At 36.0% G+C, this 27729-nt stretch overlaps 2 protein-coding genes across 2 annotated transcripts; one reads left to right on the top strand and one right to left on the bottom strand.

The window, feature by feature from the left end:
* Positions 1 to 1501: 1501 nt before the first annotated feature.
* Positions 1502 to 27729, bottom strand: LOC144450441 (rab3 GTPase-activating protein catalytic subunit-like). Its single transcript, XM_078141042.1, has 21 exons — positions 27709 to 27729; positions 23107 to 23159; positions 21725 to 21939; positions 20446 to 20524; positions 19276 to 19395; positions 18289 to 18454; positions 16676 to 16775; positions 15648 to 15798; positions 14637 to 14710; positions 13989 to 14083; positions 13583 to 13744; positions 12943 to 13059; positions 11651 to 11823; positions 10408 to 10462; positions 9234 to 9740; positions 7887 to 8024; positions 7521 to 7673; positions 6508 to 6703; positions 5328 to 5428; positions 4632 to 4850; positions 1502 to 3833 (listed from the first exon to the last, which is right to left on the bottom strand). The coding sequence occupies exons 1-21, from the start codon at positions 27727 to 27729 to the stop codon at positions 3591 to 3593; spliced, it is 3138 nt and encodes a 1045-aa protein (XP_077997168.1). The 3' UTR covers positions 1502 to 3590.
* Positions 23529 to 25971, top strand: LOC144450930 (pre-miRNA 5'-monophosphate methyltransferase-like). The gene is made up of 2 exons (XM_078141690.1): positions 23529 to 23717; positions 25396 to 25971. The coding sequence occupies exons 1-2, from the start codon at positions 23529 to 23531 to the stop codon at positions 25969 to 25971; spliced, it is 765 nt and encodes a 254-aa protein (XP_077997816.1).

Genomic DNA, 27729 nt, shown 5'->3' with positions numbered 1-27729 from the left:
ACTGTATGAGTATTATATCAAGCTTTCTATGTGCTGTTAGGTTTATCTTTATTGACTTTAATCATCATCATGTTAATTTCACTTTTTAGCGCCAAATTTGACAGCACTGTCAGCAGACGACAGATAGACCAGATCAAAGTTTCAGTCAGTTCTGATGTATTGTTGGTTGATACTTGCGTGGCACATAAAAGTTGCAAAGTTGCGTTATAATATCAAGCATCATGGAGTTCAATGAAGCATTACGACTGGCTCTCCGACGATTTCATCCAACAATTTCTTTAAAAGAACAACTGTATATACAATGCACGTAATAGATACAGTTTGTATATCTTCGTAACAATTTAAATGTCTTTGTAAATTGAGAAGATATCTTCATATCCCAAAACATAGCAACATGTTAGGCCAATTTGAAATTCAATTTATTGGTCCCAAATTATGAAACAAAATGCCGAATACTATATGATCTATTAAAAGAGCTAGGTTGAAATCAAAATATAGGCTCTGGATGCTGAGTCAACATTGAACCTTCACTAGCTATAATTGAGAACTTTTTTCATAAAGGATAACCAAAGATATTTATCACTAAAACTAGTCAGTTACTTATAAAAAGACATTGTATATGTTAATTAGAAGTAAATATTATCTGTATACGTACATGTAGTTGGTGTAGTGGCAAGTTGAAATCATAAGAAAATACATACTAGTTCCATACCAACTACTGCTAACAGTCAGTATACAACAGTGTTACTATCTACATGTGATTTACAAAACTTTAAATCCGATTGTTTGGAATGTTTTCACTTGAAATTAAGCATTTTTGCGCTGCTTTCCGCTTTTTGTACATGATTGCTCAGACAAGCAAAACAAGCTGTCCGGACGTCTGATCGTCCACTTGCTATGATGTTCCGTGTACTGGTCACTATCAGGTCAAGTGCAGTTCACGATCTTGCAGATACAAAATATAACCACATACGATCACTTATTTCATTCAACTCAAGTCACAGTGCGGTCAGTACAAAATATGATAGTAGCAACATATATAAAATGACCACACGACCTTTGAAATAGGCATCAAGACCCAATTTGACCAAATGGAATAATCTTATTGAGATAAAGACGACGATATTTTTTATGTTTGGTTATACTTAAAGCATCGTGAAACTCTAACTCTTTCTAAACAACTGTCCCATTTTATAAGGTGTCACAATACCGGTAAGTAACAACACCAGACACTTCAGTTCAAAGGGGATTCCTATAAGGTGTGTGTGTGTGTGTGTGTGTGTGTGTGTGTTTGCATGCGTGCGCACAGCCCAAGAGTTCACACACATGATGTGTCTGTAAAGTATGTCCATATCAAAATTATATGCAAGCCATATCTGGCATGATCTATACACATACACCACTTTAATTGGCAAAATAAATTAAGGCAGCACCTTTTCTAATCATTAAATACTTCTATAATCATGAAAGATGAGAAATACAAGTTAGAAATATACATTTAAATATTAGTTTTATTTTAAAAGACTTCTCAGTCAGTAATCTTTTCACAGACCAAGGTAACAAATAATTGGTCACTTAGAAGGGTTGTGATTTAACTCAGTGAGACCTCGCAAATAACAATCATACACTTTGCTGTTAGATTTATTTTGTTCAAAAAGACTCGAACACATTTTGTTAAAATAAAAATAAAAATTTGGGGTCACCATTAAAGTTGTTCTAATAGAGATGAAAATGATGTCAAAATTTAGTCATTTTAGAATCCAATATGGCGACCATACACTGTGTTTAACTCTTTAGGAAAGGAAAAGATTCAATTTGATGATTTCCTTGAAAACAAGATGGTGAACCCCAAATGTCTTTCATTATTTCACATGAACCTGGAACTTGTTGCAAACTTTGGAGAGATTACATTCGTTGATATTCAGAGAAATTGGTTCCAGAAACTCATTCTATGTGAGTCAGCAGCTCCTGAAGTAATTTTCAAATAAATTCCCAAGAGAATATACATGTATATGTAGCATATGCAAAAGTTATGAAAATTTCAAATAATTAAGAAAGGTATGTTTTATACATGATTTATTTCGGTGAGAATAAAGATCAACAATTACTCACATTTACTCGGAATACTTCCTTAAGCTGACAACACAACCATGCAAAATAACGATGTGTAGTTATAAAAGCTCATATTAAGTTTCTTCTTACTGATAGTGTTGTAATATTTGACAGTGGCAGTCAAGGTTTTGGCTGCTTAATTTAGACACTCTAAAACTATTGAATGGATGTTGCTCTAGTCATATTCTCAGTTGAGTGGTGTTTCTGATAGCTAGTTTTTCTAGTGGCCACACATTATCTTGACTATAGGATGATTGCATTAGCACTGTTATTACCCACTTTGTAATCTACCAAATCGAACAATAATTATAGTTTGTGTCTAAGTTAGTAAACCAAAACCTCATTTTGCCACTGTACCGGTAGTAGTTCTAATAGTGATAAATAACCAAGAGAAACTGAGCTTTCAGCTAACTAAGATAGACCAAAACTTAAACTATAATTGTTGCGACATGTCGATATAAGCCAGTGAATAGACATTGGTATAAATAAACCCACAGTAGGGTGGTATTTCTGATTACTTCATAACCTTGCGGTATACATTTTTAGGGACTTTCAGTGTTTACACTATCTTGATTACAGGGTGATTATATCCACATAACAAAGGCAAATCTATTATCCACTTCTATAATCTACCATATTGAATAACACTAGTTTTAGTTTGTGTCTATCTTAGTTTGCTTATAGCTTGCTTTCCAGAGTGGTATCAAACTTCTGTGAGTGTATGTATTTTGGCACACAATAAGTTTACCACAACAACTAGTTTACATACTGTGCTACAAACTTATTTTGGTACATAAAATATGAGAAATTTGGTTTCAGTGTACTTTATAGCCACACCACTTTTGTCAGATAGTGTGTCACACTGGTTATTAGCCCATGGCTCTGAGCACATTGTAATCCATGAGCACTGTGCTAGATATGAATCTGCATGGCTTGCACACTTGAATGAACATCTCAACCTGCTATTCGATTTCTGTTGACCAAAGCTGTTTTCTATGATACCTTAAAGTAATTTGAACTGACTGCATAGCTCATCTCCAAAAATGCATTCAGTCAAGTACTTTAAAGATTTAATTTACATATTCACCAACTACCACAATCTATGGCAGTATGTGTCAGTTCTTTATTTGAATCAAGTACAAAAATGTACATCTAATCTAAGATTGAACTTCCACATTAAACCAACAGCTTCTCATATAGTCTTCATGGCAATAAAAATACTCATACAGTTGCTCTGAAATTTATTTTCAGACTTGACAGTATAGTGTACTTATTGCTTGCTGAATTGCATCTCCTGCAATAATCTGGCTAAGAATATAAATACACGTTTGCGCAGCCCATTTGCATTGCTCAGCAGCTTTGCAAAGGCAATTTAAGATTATAAAAATTCAATTCCTTTTTAAGAAAGTCAAACAAATTTGTCTGAGACATACATGTATACGGAAGAGCAGAGAGGCAAAGGCAGGCTGACTGATGGGTTAGAAAAATGTAGTATCCTCTGTAAAAGCACCAGCTAGTCGAAATTCCTTATTCATTAGAATACAAAACATTCTTTGCGGTAAAGCTCGAGAGTAAGGTGCAGGTCTCGGCACAATTGTCCTTAAGATAAATTCTCTTCCGGCAGGTCTAGGGAAATCAGGTACACTCACTGACTGTTGTTGACTTCCGTTGTTTTCCTCTTCTCCGAGTAATTCCTCCTCACTCGGTAACATATTTGCTGACTGTGGTTAGAGAGAAAGAATAAATAGCTAAATATAACATAAATTTCTATTCATGTATATCACTGGATATACATGTATGTATCATATTTGATGTGGGGTCTTTTTAGTAGGAAGTCAGTAAAATACGGGATTACAGGGATTTCCGATTGAAATTATGGTAGAAGGTAAATTAAATATGGTTACCTATGCAAGTTTTACCACATTTACTGTTCTCTGGTAACTTGAGTTCCTAAACTTTATCAAAAACAATCATTTGTGGTTTGTAGTACTGGAAACACTGGGAGATAACCATACTTTGACATTGGTCAGATGGCTGACATACAACTACTAAATTTGCATAATAATAATTAAAAACTCAGTATATGTAAAATGTTTATGCTGGAGTAAACAGTGCTCAGTACATATGTAGGTAGAGTGGTATAAATAACACAGTATCAGGCAAGACACACAGGAAACATTATACAGTTTCATGCTGTTGATGATCCAACAGCATGAAATGCAGTGCTACTGCTCCTGTGTATCTTGCTTGATACTGTGTTATTCATATAATATATATACGCTACTAGCTATTAGGGGCATTGATTAATCATAATTATATGGAATATATTTCCGAATTGTGCCAGTGTATTCTATTTAACAATTAATCATTATCACCACCTCGAAAGCCATGTCTCAGAATAGGTCCTTCAAAAGTGACAAACATATGAATATACAAACTCTGTGGCAAGGCAAATTAGGGCACCATTGAAGGCAGTAATGTATATCATCAATGCATAGCAGCTGGTGTATAACGCTTACCCTTTGTGCAGCAGCAAACAGTCTATGTACAATAGTTCCAGCTGGACCTCTACCAGCACCTAGTATAGAAACTTCAGGTTGTTCTAATAAACTAGAAACAAATTTCTCTAACTCTGACTGCTTTTCTTCTTCTTCTAATAACTGTTGACCAAATTTAGCTCTCAGTGACTGTGCCCTGGCAATTACTATTTCAGCTAAACCAATCTGTTTAATGACATCCTGGCAAGAGATGAAAGAGAGACGAGTAAAATTTAACAGAATTACTGTTACAGTTATTAATATATCATTACAACAAATTAACTTTTCTTTCCTCATTTATAACAAATTAATAAAGTCTTATGGTGAGTTTCTTTCACTTATAGCAAACCCCAAAAATTAATGTGCTTGCTTTGGTACATGCAATTTGATTGCATAATATGTCATATTATATCTTGCCATATAGTCTATCATGCTAATCTCCAGTGTCCCTCTAAACCTACATCATATATGACATGCCAGTAACACAATGCAATTTCTTGTGACATACCAAATTTGGTGTTTCCTAATCCATAACTATGTGGTGATACACAAAAAAAACAAGCTTCCTTCATTTTGACTGACAAAACAAATTTCTATTATTTGTAATATTTCGTTATTTGATGTACATCATTCTATAAACATTGTTTAAAACAATGTTATGTTCAATATATGACTTACTTCATATTTCTTTATTTCTCTGCACCCTGTCTTGGTCAGTTTGGAAGCTCTTTGAGTTACTTGCTTCAGTAGAGTTGTTAATGATGGCAGACCATCTATTTCTGAAAAGATCATACACTAGTATTAATACAATATAGTAATTGTGGAGTCATGATGATGGACATTGAAAATTCACAAACAAAATGGCTGGCAGGCAGCCATATTGGATTGTATCACAACGAAAATGGATATGCACATGTATGTCATAGAACACTGTCCTAATACCAACTTTGAATGAGATCTGTTTAAGCATGTCTGAGTTATGGCTTTGGACATTGAAAATTCACAAACAAAATGGCTGGCAGGCAGCCATATTGGATCGTATCACGGCGGAAATGGATATACACATGTATGTCATAGAACACTGTCCTAATACCAACTTTGAATGAGATCTGTTCAAGCATGTCTGAGTTATGGCTTTGGACATGAAAATTCACAAACAAAATGGCTACCAGGCAGCTATATTGGATCGTATCACAATGAAAATGGATATGCACGTGTATGTCATAGAACACTGTCCTAATACCAACTTTGAATGAGATCTGTTCAAGCACGTCTGAGTTATGGCTTTGGACATGAAAATTCACAAACAAAATGGCTGCTAGGCGGCCATATTGGATCATATCATGACAACAATGAATATGCACATGTATGTCATAGAACACTGTCCTAATACCAACTTTGAATGAGATCTGTTCAAGCATGTCTGAGTTATGGCTCTAGACAGGGAAAATTCGCAAACAAAATGGTTGCTAGACGGCCATATTGGATCGTATCATAAAACAAATTGACGTGCATATGTATGCCATAGTATGTTGCCCCTGTAACAAGTTTGGAAAAAATCGGTCCAGGCATCTCCAAGAAACAGCTGCGGACGGACGCACGCACGGACGCACGGACAGACGGAACCCAATCCATAAGTCCCCGTTCCGGACTTCGTCCGCGGGGACTAACAAACGTTGCTTGGAATTTCTTGAACCAGAGAAAGGTTTATGTTCTTGTGGTCTATATGACAAGATTAGTACATTTAGAATGTGTTTGAGGTGACTTAATGATGTCTGAGGTGACTTAATGTTTGAAGCAAGTTAAAGTTCCTCAAAGGAAAGAAACTGAGTAAACTTTATTTGATATATCTCCATACCTATTTGTTGTATTCTTAGAATGGCAGCATGAACTAAGACTGGCATTAAATGTAAGGCAACATCAGCTGGTTTCAAAGATGCCAAGAAATGCAATACTTTTTCAGCTTCTTTGGTATCATCAAATAATCTTTTCTGTCTTCTTGCTGGCACTGGTCTGGCTTGGCTCCACACCTCTTGCCACATGTTGCCAGGAATCTGAATTGATAGGAATTCAAATTACACTCACATGACTCAAATTTTAGATACACTTGGCTAATACATGTTCTCTTTGCAGTTTTTCCCTTGACCTCCTGATTGGACAATGCCCATGTAGCTGTCAGTTGAATTGGAATGCCCAAGGAAGGTTATGCATGCATAATGTACTGCCCAGACACGCTTGACTATACATACATGTACATACATACATACATACATATATACATACATACATACATAGAGCCAGGTGCCCCATAGACGGAGTGGCATTTATTCGACAAAACAATTACAAACAAGGTTCGATTACAAGGAAAGAGTAAAGTCTTTCCAAACTGCTAAACAACAGTTGCTATGGTAACAACCTATGTGCATAAAGCTAGTGATACAAATACATAAAGTTGATAGTCTTGTGGTTAATAATAGCATACCGTTAGGATGCCAAAAACACATAAAGAAACCCCCGACCTGTACAAACGCCGCCCAGGAAAAAACAGAGGTAAAAAACATAGTATATTAAGGTAAAAAATTATTCTCTGGAAACCTGTGTCCGTGGCCTTGCGACTTGTACCGGGTGGAGAATGTCGGACCACATTCGATTTTTCATAGATCTACGTAATAGAGTAAAAAATTACAACTGGAACGGATACAGAATAAAAAAGCGTCCGTCTACGAAGAATGCACTGACTAGACTGCTGGTTCATCCTGAACCAACGCCCTACACACATGGTCACTCGACACCATCACACGTGACCATCATCTTAAGGGTTAACAGTTTAGTATGAGACAAAACTTGGAGTAAACACTGTAATCAACTCACCATCATCCTGGCACTAAGTTTTCCTTTACCTGATGACCTTTGACCTGTATCATCAGTCTCCATATCTTCCATAGTACTGTCTTCATCTTCTACCCAATCTCTTGGAGAGTACCACCTTACAAAATCGGCTAACACACCAGTTGGATTGGCAGCCTGGAATAAAGAAAATTATAATGATTGGCTAGGTTTGTTTGTAGGAAGGATAATGACAAATTTGACCCTTTAATTCATTGTAGCATTTTTACCGAGGTACTCTGTGGTTTCCTCTTCCTTTAACATTAGGGTACTTAGGCACTGCACATGACGATGGCAACCGTATTTAAATTTATGAATTTGAGTTGGATTAATAAAAGATTCCTGGATTACCTTAAAAGCATGCATATCTGATCTTAGACATGCACTCTGCATTTTTGCCCGAAGTACAGCTCCCTCCTCACTAGTGCCTAATTCTGCCAACACTGCAGCATGTTCTTCTAACTGGTCCTCTGTCATTGGTGCAGGATCCTATGAATATAATGCAAAAAGAATAAATGCCCAAAATGGGGTTCATCATTATGTTTTTAAAGGAATTGACAATCTTCCTGTAAAATTAACACAGTATTCAGTGGCTATACTGGATTCAAAAATGGTTTACATTTGATAGCCTTGATACATAAGGTTTTCCTTACCAACTTACATGTACATGTACTAGCAGTACTGAGGGAAGATTGTACAGAAAATGTATAGAAAAAGTTGATTCGATGGTCCGTTCACTTCATTCAAATTTCAACTCCTCCCAATTTCAATTTGTGCATACAAACCATTCTTCCTAAATATAGAACCCTACTATAATTTTTAAATTGTGGATTTTGTTGAAGTTGACTTGACTTAAACTGACAAAGTATACATTTTACATGTTTAAAAGCAGCAGAATGCACCACAAACTATCACTCCCTGGAATATGTTCATCAGTTGGTCTTCATCAGCATACAAGAGCTCTGAGCATAGACCACTGTTTTGGACCAATTGCAATTGAATGCTAGTGTACTTTATAACCATGTTAGAATATTGCAGTGGGTGTGACAAGTCCACATTGAGAAAGGTTACAGTGGCATGAGATAAAATTGGGACGAGTTGAAATTGGGATGAAGTGATAGTGATCAAACTCACCAAGTGCAGTGGCTTTTAACAGTATGAAGCAGGTAAAATCTACCAGTCTGAGAGTTCCCTCAGTCATTTTACCAGGGTTCTCTACAGTGTTTTATTTAAGGGCGGTAAGTAGGTAAAATCTACCGGGGTTCCCACATCATTTTACCGGGGTTCCCCACCTAAACTATGATACATTGCATGGGAAGCACTACCAGTTTTACCTCTTTCCCCCTTTCTGTTACCGGGGTTCCCAAACCTTAGCAAAAACACTGTTCTACCAGTATTTTTGTTAAGGGCAGTATGTACTTAAGTAGGTAAAATCTACCTAAGTTCCCCCTGTCATTTTACCAGGGTTCCCAAACAGTGTTTTGTTAAGGGCAGTATTACGTAGGTTAAAATCTACCTAAGTTCCCCTTGTCATTTTACCAGAGTTTCCCATCACAATTATGGTATAAAATAAGGAAACTATATCAGTTTTACTGTATTTCCCTCTTTCTATTACCAAGGTTTCAAAATGTTAGCAAAAACACTGAGAACATCACTATAGATTTTAACAATCGAAATGTGAACTATCATCCAACCAACCTGTGTGATGGGTATATATAACAGATCTTCATTATTCAGTAGTTTTAAATCTCCACACTGTCGAAGTCTGCCATCTGGCTGGAAAACCACAGAGTCTGTAAATTCATCAGCATTTTCTTCCGGACTTGACTTTTCCGATTTTTCTTTCTGTTCCTTTTCTGAGCTCTCTTTAGTGTCCTTTTCCTCCACCTCCATGTCATCATCAGAATTGCATTCAGCACCTCTAGGGTTGTTATCTTGATTGTCATCAATTTCTGTCATGTCCTCACACTCAAAGAATTCATCATCCTCGTCATCATTGTCATCCTCGTCTTGGTTGCTAGGCACACTAGATCGTTGTCCAGGATTGCTTGACATGCTAGACTGGGATGTACTTGTCGGCAAGACACCATCATTTTGCAATGAATTGTTCTGTTGTGTATTTGTAAATGATACAGCACTAGATGACTGAGAGATACTAGGTGTTCCCTCCCTGGCTATTTTCCTCTCTATACAACAGTTTAACATCTGAAAATGGAGAAGAAATACTTTATCACGATTGCTTGGTGTTGGTTTGTTGGCTTCAACAGGCATATTCAAGTAATATGAAAAAAAAAGAAAAGATTCTTACAGTTTTGCCACTAGGAGGCGCTATTTAAAACATGCCTCTCAGCTTTCTTCTAGGAGAGCAGCCTGGTAATCCTGCTATATCAAACATTGCATCACATTTTAACAACTCTCTTCTTATTTCTTAGCTTTTCACAATTACTACCATCATCTACACTCACATATAATCTAACACGTATATATTCTAACACAAACATTTGTGCTACCCCTGCTTGGTGAAGGGTAAAAACAACACGTGTCAGTAGTAATCCATCACAAATTGACTGGCAGTTGCAATTGGTTAGTTCCTTTAGACAATTGTTCATTAACTGAACTCCACCTCTCCAGTCTGAAACTAAAATCATGTGGGGATGTGATAATGTCATCATGTTTATATGAACACGGTCGGGGCAGAACAGATTTTTGTCCTAAGAATAAGGACTTTCCCTATAAGTGAGTGGATATGGTGGTAGTAACCATAATGCATCATATAGGAATTAGACTATGGTAAATATTGATGGAAGTCCAAGTTCATTTTTGATAGTGTAATATTTAGTTGCTTAAGTCATACCTCACATACAGAACTTACCTGTAGTTTTTGGTGAAGCAAACAGGCTCCTAGATTTGGGGCACCAGGCTCTAACCTATGAGATTTTGTCAAGAACAAAAAAGAATCAAATACAGCAACTGCTATGTTCTCCTTATCAAGATTCTGACTACACTATCATTCAGCTCTCCCTTTGAAATTAACTTCAAAGTGTTTTTGATATAAAGACGTGACATATCTTTAGCAGGTATCAACTGGTAAATAATGACTTACACAAATTATAATGAACAAGCATTTCAAGAAATTTTAGCATTGTGCTTTCATTCTGTCTTAGTCAGGGATCCTCATCAGAATAACAAATTCCATAGTTACAGCTGACCACTAGGTGGCAGTATAAACGGCTTGAATGTACATCATAACCTGTGTAAGTTATTTGATCTACCAAGCTGATGAACATTTTTGGTAAACTGGTAACTACAACCAATGACAGGCAAGCATTGACAAACAGAACTTGCTACAAATATGGAAAGTAAACAAATGAATTGGATTAGTAAATCTTGGCACAGTATGTTGGAAGTACAGAGACAAATATTACATTCTGTTATTTCATAAGAACTGTTGTATGGCCTCTTTACATAATAGTTAACATTCACAAACAAATATCCCTTGGCCTTTCATGTACATGTAAAGAGGACATAAAACTGTTCATATCAATCCATGAAATGGAATTACAAGTCTCTCTATTTCCATCATGTTGTGTTTACTTTCCCTGTTTAACAAGTCCCCTTGTCACTGCTTGCTTATCATTGATTGTATATTTTGTCAACACATAAATTAATATAGCTACTTACAGGTACATGTACAGATACTTTTTAAAAATAGCGTTAAGTCCAACAAGCAAAAAGTCCATTAAAACAGGACCAGCGAAATTGGTCAGTTTGAGATGTGCTTCATATAAATCTATCCTTGGCTCCAAAATGGAAATACTAGTGTGAATGACTGTGTATGCATGTGAAGCCATTGCAATAACATTTACCAGAAGTGTGGAAAAGTACAGATTCAAACATCTGGCCAATCAGTATGGGCTTCACATGCATACAGTGAGGTGAGATTTGAAATAAGTGTATTTGCTGCTGTCATCTCAACGATGTAAGCTATTGAAATTATATCATGAATTTCAAACCAATCAATTCTACATGGCCAACATGGTTTAACCCAGCCTACAGAAAACAATAGGAAGAAACCACTAAATCTGAATAGTAGGGGATGTCATCTAATTACTTACCCTGGTATGGTGTAATTGTTCTCCCATCGGAATCTCATTTCTAGAACAAATTCTTGCCAAAGATGGGCTGCTGCTTTTACTCCACCATAAGTATGGTTAACTACACACATACAGATGGCTAAAAGGTATGTTAGACTGCCCTCTGGTGCTGATTTGAATTGTCGACGCAGTTCCTGTAAATACACCAGTTAAATGTATTCATGTCTGTTTTGTTTTAATACTTGACAATGTTTATGAATGTAAGTATCAACATTCACTTACATATTAAAGTTATTGAAACCGTGCACTTTGAAATTCATAACTAAGGGTACAAAACTTATAATATAATGCAATAAGGTCCATAAACATAACCATAGTCAGTGACATTTCAAATGACTATTGTTTGACAACATGAAAGTAAAATAATTGTAAGCACATAACCCGATGACAACTGTTAAAGGCTAAATTTAACACTTTGCATTACTTTTAAAACTAATACACCACATAATAACACAGGTGCATTTTGCTAGAACGAAGTCAGCTAAGGAAAGAATTCACGTAGTAACAAAATAAGGTAAAAACAACAATACAACTGATGACAAAAACAACAAGGGGTGTCTATGATCTATGATGTAGGTTCAGGCAAGGCAAGGCTTTATCAGTTTGCTGACATCTGTGTAAGTTATAATATAACACTAACAGTCATACTTGATGGTTACACCATGTCACATTCACATCTGATTCAGTGAACAAGGTTATGGATCCCAAGCTCCTGTGGTGTTTATGCTTTGATAAGTTACTGCATGATGATATTGTAATTACATTGTATGTCTTTGCATAAAACTTGTCTAATTCCTGCTTACTACAAGCAAGAAAACACAGTCTGTGTTTTATCATGAGTTGTATAAACTGAACATAACAAATGATTGCAGCACATATCAGAATTGCTTAATTGGGTGTTATTGATCAATAAATCAATCAATAAATCTTGATCAATAAATCAATCAATAAATCAATCAATCAATCAACCTTATTCAGCACCAATCTCTAGAATGATGTTTTGTTCAGTAGGGCTGAGCGATCACAGTATACCATAGGTATACAAAATAGGTTTTCAGTTTTGATTTGAAACAAACAAAACTTGAAGCTGGAAGCAAAGAGTTCAAAGTTTGGGAGCAACATGTGAAAGTGAACAACCTTCATAGGTGATTTGTCTGTAATTGTAATCCTAAACACCATCAAATTAAACTTAGAAATGGTATGATCCTTTGCAAGAGGAGACAACATATCTTGTAAGTAAAATGAATACTTACCGAAGTGTCTGGTGAATTATGACTCTCTGCGCTGCTTGAATCTCTTCTCTCTTCATATTGATTATTTGGTTCTGTCATTGCATCATTTGGCAGTAAGCCAGCATCAGGAAATAAAAACTGAAACAAAGTATGTAATATTATTTTATTTTGATAGCTTTGTTTTGTCATGACATCATTTGGCAGAAATTTAGTTTCGGTTACCCAGACTCTCACTGTTGAGGGCTTTGCTACATGACCACCTACAATGTAGACGCCAGTCAGGAAAACGTAATCTCAAATCAGCTGCACTGGGTCTCAGAGCAGAGCAGTGCATTCTGCACAATACATTTATTTACTTCCAGCATTGCATGCTGAATGATACAGCTTCCTTTGCGACAGTTTTGCATGTCTCAAGTGACTGATATATCATAAATACACAGAATGGGCTTGTAAGCCAATTTTTCATGACTTGGAAGAAATGTACTGCTGGGCAATTTGGGATTACATTTCCTAAAAATAATGCTGCTATCATGAGAAATTTCCATAACAAAAGAATTTGTTGTTATGTAAATCTACTCTATTGTTTTTATAAAAATGATAGGATGAAACTCAATAAATTCAATATCACAAGGTCAAAGTTTGAAGTTCAAAGGTCAAATACCTGTAAAAGTTCATTGAGTAAATCAGCATGAATTGGGGCTTCCTCTTCCTGTTTTCTATGATGTATTCGTGTTCTGGCCCTCGTTACGACAGAAGACAGTGTTGGAATGTGCATTGGTACTGGTTCAGTAAGTCTTTGCAGAGCTTGGCTGATGTCTGCAGTCTCTGTATCACAAGATTTTTAAAAAAATATATGTAAAAATGCATCTCTGATAGCAAGAGTGTAGGATATTAGCCAAACTTGAACTAAAGTTAAAATTATACCAGCGCCAGTAAGATCAAAGTAAAATTGGGAAAACTAATGGTAATTTTGAACATTTTGACTCATATTTTGAACACAGCAGAACCAGTGACGTAGACACGAGTTGTCATGACATATCTCTTGCATGGTATAATGAGTATTACACTTTACCTGAGTCATCTTGGAAAGCATGTCTTCCCAGTAACTGTTCAGTTGATTCACTTCTTTTACATAACTGAGCATAATCTGACAAATATTCACCTAGTAAAAGAAAAATATCATTCATTTGATATTGCAAGAAAATATCATTCATTTGATATTGTACAACATAATAGCATTTTTTTCCTTAGTTGTTGTCGCTCTATAAATCTTTACAAATGAAAAACAAAATGGTGATGAGACAGCCTTGCAGCATGCTAAGACAGACATATACTTGTACTACAGCACTTCTAACACACTAAGCACATGTTTGGGGATTGTAGACGACTTGATAATTTCTGGCAAAGGGTAATCATTGAATTTCATCAACAATGTAAACAACACTAGAATTGAATTATCTTTTTGTGATTGGAATTGATACTATAGATAGCTGTGTATATCACACCATTGTGATTGCAATGTTTTCAATTTATAATAAATCCTGGTTTATCTGCCAGGACAGAGATGTATCTTCTTTTGAGAGATTTTGTAATTTTCTTCTCTTTTAAAGAAAAGTTAATGGACAAAAACAAATTGAAAAAATGAATGCCAGAATTATCGGATACTGTGGAGTGTGGCTTTTCAAGTCAGTAATTGTGTGGCTACGTGTACTTACCCAGTAAACATTGCGGATCTTCCATCATTCGTATTCTAACAGACCATTGTGGGGCTTGAAGTGGATCAAGGTCCCTGTCATGATAAACAAACCATACCAAAAAATAGAAAGAATACTTAATAGATGGTATAGTAGAAGATGAAAAATAGCAATTCTTTATCCCTCAGATTCAGAATCAAGCTACAGCAGCTAGGACCAAACCAATAACTTGCAGATCCCAATTCAAGCCCCATTCAACCATCAAGACTCCACAACCATAACTGTACAGATTACAAGCCAGCCACTCTAACCATTCAACCATCATAACTCCACAACCAGCAATGTAAAGATTACAAGCCAACCACTCTAACCATTCAACCATCATGACTACACAACCAGCAATGTACAGATTACAAGCCAACCACTCTAACCATTCAACCATCATGACTCCACAACCAGCAATGTACAGATTACAAGCCAACCACTCTAACCATTCAACCATCATGACTACACAACCAGCAATGTACAGATTACAAGCCAACCACTCTGGCCATTCAACCATCATGACTACACAACCAGCAATGTACAGATTACAAGCCAACCACTCTAACCATTCAACCATCATGACTCCACAACCAGCAATGTACAGATTACAAGCCAACCACTCTAACCATTCAACCATCATGACTACACAACCAGCAATGTACAGATTACAAGCCAGCCACTCTAACCATTCAACCATCATGACTACACAACCAGCAATGTACAGTTTCAATGCCAGCCACTCTAACCATTCAACCATCATGACTCCACAACCAGCAATGTACAGATTACAAGCCAGCCACTCTAACCATTCAACCATCATGACGCCATACTACTTCTAATCAATTCTATTCTTTCTGTATATTATGCACTGGACAGTAACATGCAACTAACATCTGTTGATAAAACATTTCAGTACTCATGAATATTAATGACTGAACATCACTAATTTGGATCTGGGGAGAACCTTACATAATATTAAATACTTACGTATAGACATCATTATCAACTATCATATCTTCAGCAAGTGATGGCCATGTTGTAGCTAGATGTAGTTCACTGACTGGGTCTTCCACAGCACCAAATGGTAGTTTTCCAAAGCCAGAATAACCTACTTCACTTCCTGATGGGCCATCAAAATCTGAATGAATGAAAGAAAGAAGGAAAGAAATTAATCATGCTAGAATTTTAGAAAGGTTACTGCTTAAAAAACATGGTTCTTTTTTTAAAAGGAAACACCACTCCTGGAAATAGAGACATTTTCATAAAGTATGGGTCCTGGAGAGTTATTTGATAATTTACATCACCTACAATTATTTGCAATTTCAGAGAAAACATCGAGTTGATTTTGTGCCTTAATAGGGTATCTCTGTTGTGGGCTATTGCATCATGGGTGTTAGCAGAAATACAGAAACATATTCATGATTGAACAATGAATATTCATGAGATGTTTTACACTGAAGGGAATAAGCACTCAGTGGTCATGAATATTCATAATAGTGTTTTATCAGCAAACAAAATCAAAGGATCCAAGCTCCTGTGGTGTTTACACTTTCATAAATTACTGACATTAATTATATTATATATATCTTTGCATGACCCTTGTCTCATTACAGCTTACCACAAACAAGCAAATCCATCAGGTTTTATTCACGGGTTGCAATAAATTCTTTTGTTCAGGACCAACTTTTTTCTACATCTATGCAACAACTGTTTTCTACATCCAAATTTTAATCCAAGTCCAACATTAAATTTGGCCTGAAACTACATGTACATGTACAGGCCATGGATTCAATCCTAGGTTCTAAGGTTAGCTCCAATAACACCATAAAGATTACATACATGTACATGTAGAATCATTCCTATGCTCAGGACAAACTTTAAGATAACTGTTTCCTACCACCAAAATGTTCATCTTAATCTGACATTGACCTTTACTAGTGATCTGATTTCTACACTGATTATCAACAGAAGACATAGACTCAATTTATAATATACATGTACATATTTTGACTTACCTGGTGGTAACTGTGGCCAGGCATAGCTAGTCCAATCTTGTAATACATAGGTGAATCGAACAGACACAGATACGGGTGGTAGAGGGGAGATAGGACTGGCCTGTAATAAAATATATACATTGGTTTGAAAGAAAGAGAGATTGTAGAAAATGACTACATGTATATTTACTAAGACTACATATTTTAGACTTACTGAAGTATTTGAGATCTGACAAATACATGTACATGAATAATGTGTGACAACTTGTATGAATATTTAACACACTTTTAGGCTAAAAAAAAATTGTTTCTGGTCAGCACGCATGCCATATCAAGTAAATACACTCACGTCAGTCTTTTTTGGTTCGTGTTTGTCCAGCCCATGCAGTTTGCAGATGTGGGGGGGGGGGGGGGGGGGGGGGGAGACACAAAAATAACCTACTTCAGTGAAACAAATGCAGACAGTGCAGAGCCATTCATGTACAAGTCATTGAGAATGACATAGTCCCCGCTATAATTGGGTTTTAAGGAATTATCACTACTGTGATCAAGCAACAACATTTGTGAACCTAAAACAAACAGATTTAGATATGTTGTGTGTGCTTGTTGGACATGGAATATGCCTCCAACAATAAAGGATTGGGTGGGTATGGGGGATCATATCACAATGAAAATGGAGTCTGAGTTATGGCTTTGGACATGGAAAATTCACAAACAAAATGGCTGGCAGGCAGCCATATTGGATCGTATCACGACGAAAATGGATATACACATGTATGTCATAGAACACTGTCCTAATAGTAATACCAACTTTGAATGAGATCTGTTCAAGCATGTCTGAGTTATGGCTTTGCGCATGAAAATTCGCAAACAAAATGGCTACCAGGCAGCCATATTGGATCGTATCACAATGAAAATGGATATGCACATGTATGTCATAGAACACTGTCCTAATACCAACTTTGAATGAGATCTGTTCAAGCATGTCTGAGTTATGGCTTTGGACATGAAAATTCACAAACAAAATGGCTGCTAGGCGGCCATATTGGATCGTATCATGACAACAATGAATATGCACATGTATGTCATAGAACACTGTCCTAATGCCAACTTTGAATGAGATCTGTTAAAGCATGTCTGAGTTATGGCTTTAGACAGGGAAAATTCGCAAACAAAATGGTTGCTAGGCGGCCATATTGGATCGTATCATAAAACAAATTGACGTGCATATGTATGCCATAGCATGTTGCCCCTGTACCAAGTTTGAAAAAAATCGGTCCAGGCATCTCCAAGAAACAGCTGCGGACGGACGGACGGACGGACGGACGGACAGACGGAACCCAATCCATAAGTCCCCGTTCCGGACTTCGTCCGTGGGGACTAACAAGCAAATGACATCTGCCCCACATACACAGTTGCTCCAAAGTACTAAATAAAAAGAACAGTAACTGTCATAAATAGTAGACTGAGTGACAGGTTTGTTGAGAATTAAAAAAAAAAAAATTTCACACAGCATGTCCTGACCAGAAACAATTACTATTAGATATTTTGAGAGCTTCTTTGTTTCTTTAGGTGACGTTTACATGTACATGGAGTCAATCACTTGACATGCTGTTATAAAAGCTGACACTTACTATTTTGGACTTGAAAACACCAAGAAGTCCAGCTAGATGGTTAAATTGGTAAGGAATTTTCTTGAGATGTACCATATCAAAACAGGTCCTAACACCTGGTCCTTCACACTGTCCTAAATACATACGTCGCCATTTCTGCTGTACTTGAACAAACATTGGAATTTGACTGAAATAATCAACAACAAGTAAAATCATTTTAGTAATACCAATATCTAAATGTAGGACTGAAACATTCAGTGATTCACTAAAAATGTGTCAAAAGCAGAGCTTGCAAGACAGTGAATACAAAAAAAAGCTTATGGTTCAAAGAGCACAATTAATCATATAAAATGACATCATACTGCAGTATATACATGTAGGACTGTGTACTGTATCCTGTTATATGACTTACCCAATCTGATTAAAATCTGATGTGGTGAAAGTGGCTAGATGTCTTCATTTACCTCTATTTCCATCATGTTGCGTTGTTTGTTTTGTTCCGAGTTATTGCGCACGTGGGAAGGTGGTAATCACCCAGAACAAGAACAAACAACACAACATGATGGAAACAGAGGTAAATAAAGACACCTAACTGCTTTCTACCAATTAGGATTTTCAGATTTATGACTTACCATGTTGTATTGTTGACATGACTTACCATGATGTATTGTTGACATGACTTACCATACAGTGACTTACCATGATGTATTGTTGACATAACTTTCCATGTTTTGTTGACATGACTTACCATGATGTACTGTTGACATGACTTACCATAATGTATTGTTGACATGACTTACCATGATGTATTGTTGACATGACTTACCATGATGCATTGTTGACATGACTTACCATAATGTACTGTCGACATGACTTACCATAATGTACTGTTGACATGACTTACCATGATGTATTGTTGACATGACTTACCATAATGTATTGTTGACATGACTTACCATGATGTACTGTTGACATGACTTACCATAATGTATTGTTAACATGACTTACCATGATGTATTGTTGATGGCAATTGAGATAGAACTCAGAAGAAGCTTGATTCGACTTTCACTAATGACTGCATCACTGTTAGCAGCTGGCGTCAACACTGTAAAATGCCGTAAACCAAACCTACAAAGAACACAAAAAATACACAATAACATATTATAAAACATGTAAAACGTTACAATTCAAATCATGTCCATTTTATCTGAGACACTTTCATGGTTTTCTTTTGGGCAGTAGTGGGTAACGTACTAATTGTAAAATGTAAAATTGTGAATAACGATAATAACAGTGATATTAAAAAGAGTATTGGGCAATATCAATTCAAGTTTGTCACATTGTCCTGGATTTCCAAACAAAATCATACCTGTATTGGTGATTGTACACTAATAATGAAAGTATATAAATCATAACAGTACTGTTACATCCCCCCCCAAGTGTTTGTCTTCCAAGAAGTCAAGTGAAGGCCATCCCTCATGGGTTGCAATACTAGAGTGCCCAGGGAATACCCGTATTATTTAGTAGAATCAAACTGAATGACACACTGCTTTCTTACTGCATGGCAAATTAAATAAAGCCCAGCCTAGGGCTCAAACTCCAGCCATGAGAGGTAAGAGATAGTGAGATAGTGGTTTTAACCACTTGTCCACCAACAATCCATGTGCTTGGGTCTGTTTGTTTATCTGTGTTATCAGTATGTCTATATGTATATGTATATTGTGTATGTATTACTCTCGTAAATGAGCCTTCAGTTTTCTAAGATAGTCACAAACTCAAACTACTGTTGCAACAATGTTGATACAAAAGTGATAAGCTATGGAATGGACATATATTTAACAATAGCCTCAGTAAGAAGGCTTCACAGAGTTCACAGAGTTCCATGAACTTGCAGTGTACTATTTTGTGACTTCCAATTATGTTTACACTATCTTGATCACAGGGTGATTATAGTCGTCACACAACAGAGGAACCAACAGAGGAACCGCTATCACCCACTTATGTAATCGACCACATTGAAGAAAAATAGATTTAGTTTACACCTATCTTAGAAAACTGAAGGCTGGATTACTCACTGACACATATTACACAAAACTAATCACACTTTTTCCATTTAACACAATGTACATCAATTCTATACATGTAAGTTTGAAAACTAAATTCATCATACAATCTTACCATCGACATAAGCAATGAGCTCTTGGTGGGAAGTCATTCTCCATTGACACCATCTCTTCTATTCCTTCAGGTATAGCATCTATATGAAACACACAAAGAACAATCAAACTTTGATGATCTGTCTGAAGTTCAGTTGCCAGCTGAAGAAACTGAGAGTGGATCAGCAAAGCGCCCTCTATGCCAATTTGATGCACCACTGACACAAAGCAATTTCTTGCCACACACCACAATTTTGATGCTCTAGTATTATTCCTTACTTTTTGGTGACTCACAAGAGAACTTTAAAGTTTATCATTTTAGATACAACTAAACTCTAGACAAACGATAACAGAGACGCAACACACACCAGGATCCTTGTACCAAATCACATCGAAAATTTATAAGCATTGCTATTCTGTTATGGTGCAGTAGAACCAGGATTCTCTTTAAAAATTACACATAGATGTGGTGATTTTAATGGCTTCAATTGTTTACTTTCCTCATGCTTTCCTACATATAAATCAACATGTCAAGTTGTCTGCTTCTACATGTACATCCACACTGTGTACAGCACATCTATCATGGTTTCTTTTTGCATTTGAAGATGTCTCTGTGTGTGTAACAAATATTGCCTCTTGCAAATGAAACACCAACTTGAAGATATCACCATTTTTCCAGTAATGATGCTATATATATATACAACCATTACCATTGATGATTAGAGATAGCTGTGATCAGACCATCATTACATCAGTGGTGGTCCTAATGGACTATAAAAACTGGTTTTGAAGATACCACCAAGAAGTCTTTTCCACTATCACACTACTCCACTTTAACATAAATTTGATCAGAGATATACATAGCCATACATGTTGTAGCAGTAGGATTCAGTTTACACCAACAAATACACACAGGGAGCAGGGAGCATGTAACTGACTGATCAATCAATCAATCAATCAATCAGTAACATGCTTGCTGCTCCCTGTGACTTAATATACAATATCCCCAATAAATGCTGTTACAAAATATACAATGTAAACAGATGACTTGAGGAATTTTTCATTTTCCTTATGGATTGCATCCTTCTGTGTGCTGTGGTTAAATATACATGCAGAAGTTACTGTACATTGTATATGAGAATTTACATGTATGTGATAAGGAGAAGATTTTTTTGGCACTTCAGTTCAAAGCTAATTTTAATAGTCCAGCACTGAAAATGACATTCTTTTCACAGTAATTTCTAATACAAACAATGATAACATTTGTAAAACAAACAGTATTACCATCTCAAATTAATCACCTTCCAAATCCTCTTCTTGTGTTTCCTCTTCTTTTTCATTATCTTCCTGTATGAGTTTAAACTCAGTGATAGTAAATGTATAATTGGCAAATCGTACACTTTCACATTTTTCATCCCATATTCCAGTGGTGAATTCTCCTTTTTTGATTGGTGGACGTCGCTTGACTGATGTTAATTTCCAGTCGTGTATTACTTCCTCAATTCTGGCAATGAACCTGAAAAGAAAAAAAGGTTGTCCACAGATTTAAATAAAAGAAACAACAGTAGTTCCAGTTAATACAAAACTGAGCTTGTGTGCACATGCCTGGCAGTATAATTTGTGTATACTGTTTAATGTATACTTAGTATACATGTACATGTATAATATATATATTTTTTAATTTATTTATTACACTACATGTACATCACAGGCAAGTCATAACTGCACATTAATAAAAATAAAATAACAAAAGACTACAACAAGACATAAAGAATATACATATATCCAACACATAAGCGACATGCTAACAATAATTTTTTTTTAAATACATGTACAGCCTGTATGTATGTGCCAAACACTAGTGTCAAACCAACATCCAACATCAAAAATATATCAGTTCTATTAAAAATAAATCATCAAAAGAATGTACAACTGACATTAAAAACAAATTCATTTATATCAAACAAGTTTGTACAATCACAACATTTATACAAACAGAAGACCATGTACATGTACAATGTACAATGTACAAAGGACTGTACAGATTCCAAAGAATTCACAAACTTCTGGTAATAAAATGATGAAAGAATAGATTTAAATGATGACACCCCAAAGAACTTTAAAACCTGCTGCATAAAATCACACACTGACTGGGCATAAATGAAATATTTTTTAACTTTAATACAAGGAATTAAGTTATATTATCCTAATTTCATCAAGTTCATGGTTAGTCCTGCTTACATGACGGTGCACGAGTCTATATTACTGACTTGACTCTAAACACTGTCAGAATCGAGTCCCGGATTACTCCGCATGCAAGCAGGACTAGTTCATGGTGAGATGTTCACAAAATTATAATTTATACAAATCGCATAAATGGCTCAAATGTTTAGATAAGTGAGCTGTTTGCCCTAACATTTTGCATCGATTGTCACTGGTCTAATAGACTTCGACCGTACACATTTAATTTTCTAGATACGATGGTGAGAACGCTATGTCCATAGTAGTAATAGTACATGTATTAGTCCTGCTTCCATGACGGTGCACGAGTCTGTATTACTGACTTGACAATTCTCAGAATCGAGTCCCGAATTCCTACGTATGCAAGCAGGACTATACATGTATGTGCTAAATTTTGAGCCCAGGGATGGAAAAAGGTAAACAGAAGTTGACACGTACATACCTTTCCCATTCCGACGCCGTTGTAAAATCGGTTATTTCAAAGACTTCCGATTCCTGAAAATTTAAATTTAAACAATGAAGATATTGTTTTTATTTTATTTTATGGGGTAAGTACTAGTATATACACAGTAAATGAATGCATATATCACTAATTTTATCAACAAACCTCTCCGTCGTCCGCCATTTTGTGATGATGTCATCTTTCGTTTGCTCGTACATATTTACTCCATAATTAATTGTTTATCTTTTCATAAATAAATTGTCATCTTTGCACGTTGTGTCCTTAAAAGATCGTCAACTTTCTTGTCTTTGTATAAAGTAGCACAATAGTGCTTCAGTAGAACGTCTAATACGTGGATAACACCTAAAATTACAACTTTCTTATCTAGAGGGTTGTAAAACCGAACCACTAAACATTTAAAGATGGCCGCGGCCATGGAGAAGAAGAGTTTCCATCCCGGAGCAGCACCATTTGGGAATTTTATCAATTATTATTCATTCAATCCAGTGGAAAATAGGATCAAACTCATGCAGGATAAGTTGGTTAAAGAGATAACCAACCAAAACGAGTCACTGCCGATGCTAGCACTCGACATTGGGTGTAATTGTGGGGTACGCACCTTTGCTTTGTTTGATCGCCACCTCAATCATGTGTATTTACATTATAATATTTACAAACGACTTTTACAGGCCAAATCAACACATATTTCGACATCCTGTATCATTTATCATAACCAGACTCAGTTTTAACAATGTATAACAAAATCATCAAAAATCGAATCGTTAGAAAAATACCACACTTTTTAGCACAACTGAACTTGTTCAGTAGTGCTATAGGGATCGCCCGGCGTCTCTCTGTCTGTCTGTGTGTGTGTGTGTGTGTGTGTGGATGTGTGTGTGTGTGTGTGTAAACAACTTAAAGTCAAAAACTGCTGAACCGATTGCCATGATATTTGGTGGGTCCATTACCTTGGGTGTCTAGTTGGGAAATTGTTCAAATCAAAATGATCGCATCACAGGTCTGTGATTTGGGTAAAAAAATGTGATTTTTGGTCAAAAAACTTAAACTCAGAAACTACTGGGCAGATTGGTGCAAAATTTGGTGGGAACATTCTGAAGGGGGTGTAAAGTAAGATTTGTTCATGACATGATGATTCCATCAGTGATATGCAAATTAGGGCTAAAAATGTGTCTTTTTGGTTAAAAATCTATAATTCCAAAAGTACTGAGCAGATGGGGCTGAAATTTAATGAGAATGTATCTAGGGATGTATGGATGAAGAGATATTAAGCATACAGTGAGTCCATGAGTGATATGCAAATTAGGTGTAAAAATGTTCATTTTTGGTCAAAAATTTATATCTCAAAAACTATTTGGTCACTGAGTCTGAAACTTGGTGAGATGTTTCTGAAAGTGTTATTCTGCAGATTTTCATCAAAACATTTTGACAAAATTTGCCCTAGCAACCATGACTACGCCCTTAGCAACGACCAAATGGCAGTATATTTTGGTCAAATGACAACATCATCTGGTAGGCAAATGAGTAAACATTCAAAAAATGTATGTAAATACCCTAGCAACCATGACCACGCCCATAGCAACAGCCAAATAATCACGTATATTGAAAAGATAATATCAGGAATTCATACACAAGTGACCGAAAACATACTAAAATGTATGCAAATATATCTAACAACATGACCACGCCCATAGCAACAGCCAAATGATAGCATGTATCGTAAAGATAGCAACATGGTTGGATAGGCAACTGGGTAGCCATTCAACAAATGACCACTTATTGTTAGCATGGACTACCATATGGATAAACATTTTTAGAAACTGTACAGTTGTGCTACAACGCCATTGGCGGTATTTTTATTCTTGGGCTCTGTAATACTATTACTACTTGCGTACAAGTGACTTGTGTAATTTATGGAACAGCGCCCCCAACGCCAAATAACTTCAGAAAATAATGTATAGGGAGGGTGTACCAGTTGATAAAGCAAAGCCATCAATTTTTACAGATCTATGAATTCCATTTTCAAAAATGTTTTTGCTGCATGTCAAAATGGTAGTCTAGTAGTCTAGTTCCATGACGGACAGTATAAACACATGGAACTAGACTATCAAAATGGTTAAAATGGATTTTCTAGCGTTTTACTGCAACATTTCTTGGAACAATAGCTCTGGATTTATTGTTTTCAGTGTTTGTTTTTGAGGAGAGTAGCAACAATACCAAAAGCAATACATCTGGAGGTAATCTACTAATGTACATTATATACTTTTTTAGGATTTAACAGTTGGATTGTATAACTACCTCAAAGACAGCAAGAACCAGCATAGTACAGATGGAAAGGAAAGGAAAGATTTCCACTTTCTTGGCTGTGACATAGATGACTCACTGATACAAAGAGCAAATGAGTCAAACCCTCACCCTGACAACATCAATTTCAAAACCTTGGATGTTATGAACAAGGAGATGTGTGAAAGCTTGTTCAGTGACTACTTGTCGCAGCAAAACATGGAACAATTTAACATCATTTTCTGCTTTTCAATAACAATGTGGATACATTTACAAAACGGGGATAGCGGTTTAGAAGAGTTTCTAACAAGGGTGAGCAAGTGGACAGAGTATCTTGTTATTGAACCACAACCTTGGAAATGTTACAGATCAGCTGTTAGGAGAGTTGCCAAGTTAAAACTTGGAGATGAGTATTTTCCACATTTCAAATCTCTGACTGTACGTAGTAACGTTGTTGAATACATTGATAAATTCCTTTCTGATAAATGTGATATGGAGCTCCTTGACTGTTTTGGAGAAACAGATTGGGAGAGGAAACTCTTACTCTACAAAAAGAAGAAATAATGAGCAATTATAACATGCATAAGCCATAAATATGGAATACATGTATAGACATGTATACTCTGGTTGTTCTACGTCACGACAACTTGCGTCCATGCCATGACAATGAGTGTCTACGACACTGGCTCTGCTGTGTTCGAAATATGAGTCAAAACATTCAAAATTGTCATTATTTTCCCCAATTGTTCTTTGATATTTAATGTTGACAGTGATATAATTGTTATTCTCCAATATTTTTCTTCATTCAGCCAGAAAATACTCGTGATCTTAGCGTTTTGTCTCGTAGCGACAAAGCTTCCTTAGGTCCAGTGTGTGAAATTAAGGTAAAATGACTACTGGTCATAAGGACCAACATGTAGCAAAAGCTGCTTATCCTTGTGGAAAACTGCTGGGCCATACTCAATGCAGTTCACATTCACGACCTGTATCTACATCAAACCCCCCACCCCCCACCCCCACTTACAGATCAAATGATTTTGAACTTTAATATGATACAACATATCTTTTGTAAACTAAAGTAAAAGATAGTACAACGAATTGTTTACTATCCACTTTTATTTCATCAATCTGTTCTTACAATTGAAAATTTCCACTCAGAGTCAAACAATAACTTGGAAGCAAATTTTGGATTCGCAACCAAGTAATTTTTTGATTCTGTGAGTAGAGATTTTCATTTGTAACTATGAACCCAGAGACTATGAACATTCATTCTCACATAATCTGTTCGGTTATTCACTGAATGTATTCATTCCATAAAAATACAGATCCATAGATTGTAGATAATATGGGTGAATAAATCATTAAATCTACATTAGCTGCAATTTCAAAGAGATCACAGTCCTCTCCTTCCTCATAGTACAATTCACTAAATTCTGAATCACATAATCCAAAGTCAGATTCATCGTCTGTGTGAACAGCTGATATACTTTTCCAACTCTTCATCATAGCAGAAAGTTTGTCAGATAAATATCCCCCTTAAAAACTATGTATTCACTTTATTTCAATTTCTATCCACACAGTAACACGAAGTGGTTTCGTCTTCTTTCAATGAACGACTTGCTTACTGTGTCTGTTTCGTCTTTGGAAGCTCATTGCCACCTTCTAGATATCGCCACATACTTATAAATACAACATGGAACTGTCTCAAACACATTAAAAGTTTCCTACACTTCGAACATTAAACTTTACAACAGTGATTATTGTATGGCGGAAAAAGACACATGCGCTGAATGCGTAAAATGAGTCTGAATTTCTTAGACGTTCTAATTAGTCAAGACACAAATAATTAGAGAAATTCAACCAACCATGTGTTTGCTAACATAATTTCATAAAGTAAATGATGTATGCTAAGTCATATGTACATGTAGACATATCGACATTGACAGCAACACATGAAGTAAGCTAGCTCTGTCGCTTAACAGGTTAATTTGACTTGGATGAGAGTAAAATAGGAAACACAAGATCAGATTCATGTACATGAAATTGGATATATCTTTGAATAAATGTTATTTACTCCAAATTCGAATTGGTCAGACTCGTAAGGACTGACAAGTTGTTGTAATTCTGAAAAACTGATGGTCTGAACGGTAATCTGTTGATCTCGGACTGACAGACCGGCATTAATTTCACACACTGCTTAGGTCATCCGTATTTTCCATGACTGAACGACGAAAAATATTGGGGATTAACATCTAACTGTATGCATGAACATGAGCAAAAGAGGATCATCTACCAGAAAACTTGATTTGAGAGTGCACTCAT

This window comes from Glandiceps talaboti, chromosome 20 (assembly GCF_964340395.1).
Source record: "Glandiceps talaboti chromosome 20, keGlaTala1.1, whole genome shotgun sequence".
Classification (NCBI taxonomy): Eukaryota; Metazoa; Hemichordata; class Enteropneusta; family Spengelidae; genus Glandiceps; species Glandiceps talaboti.
This window is presented reverse-complemented; position numbering and strand designations above follow the sequence as displayed.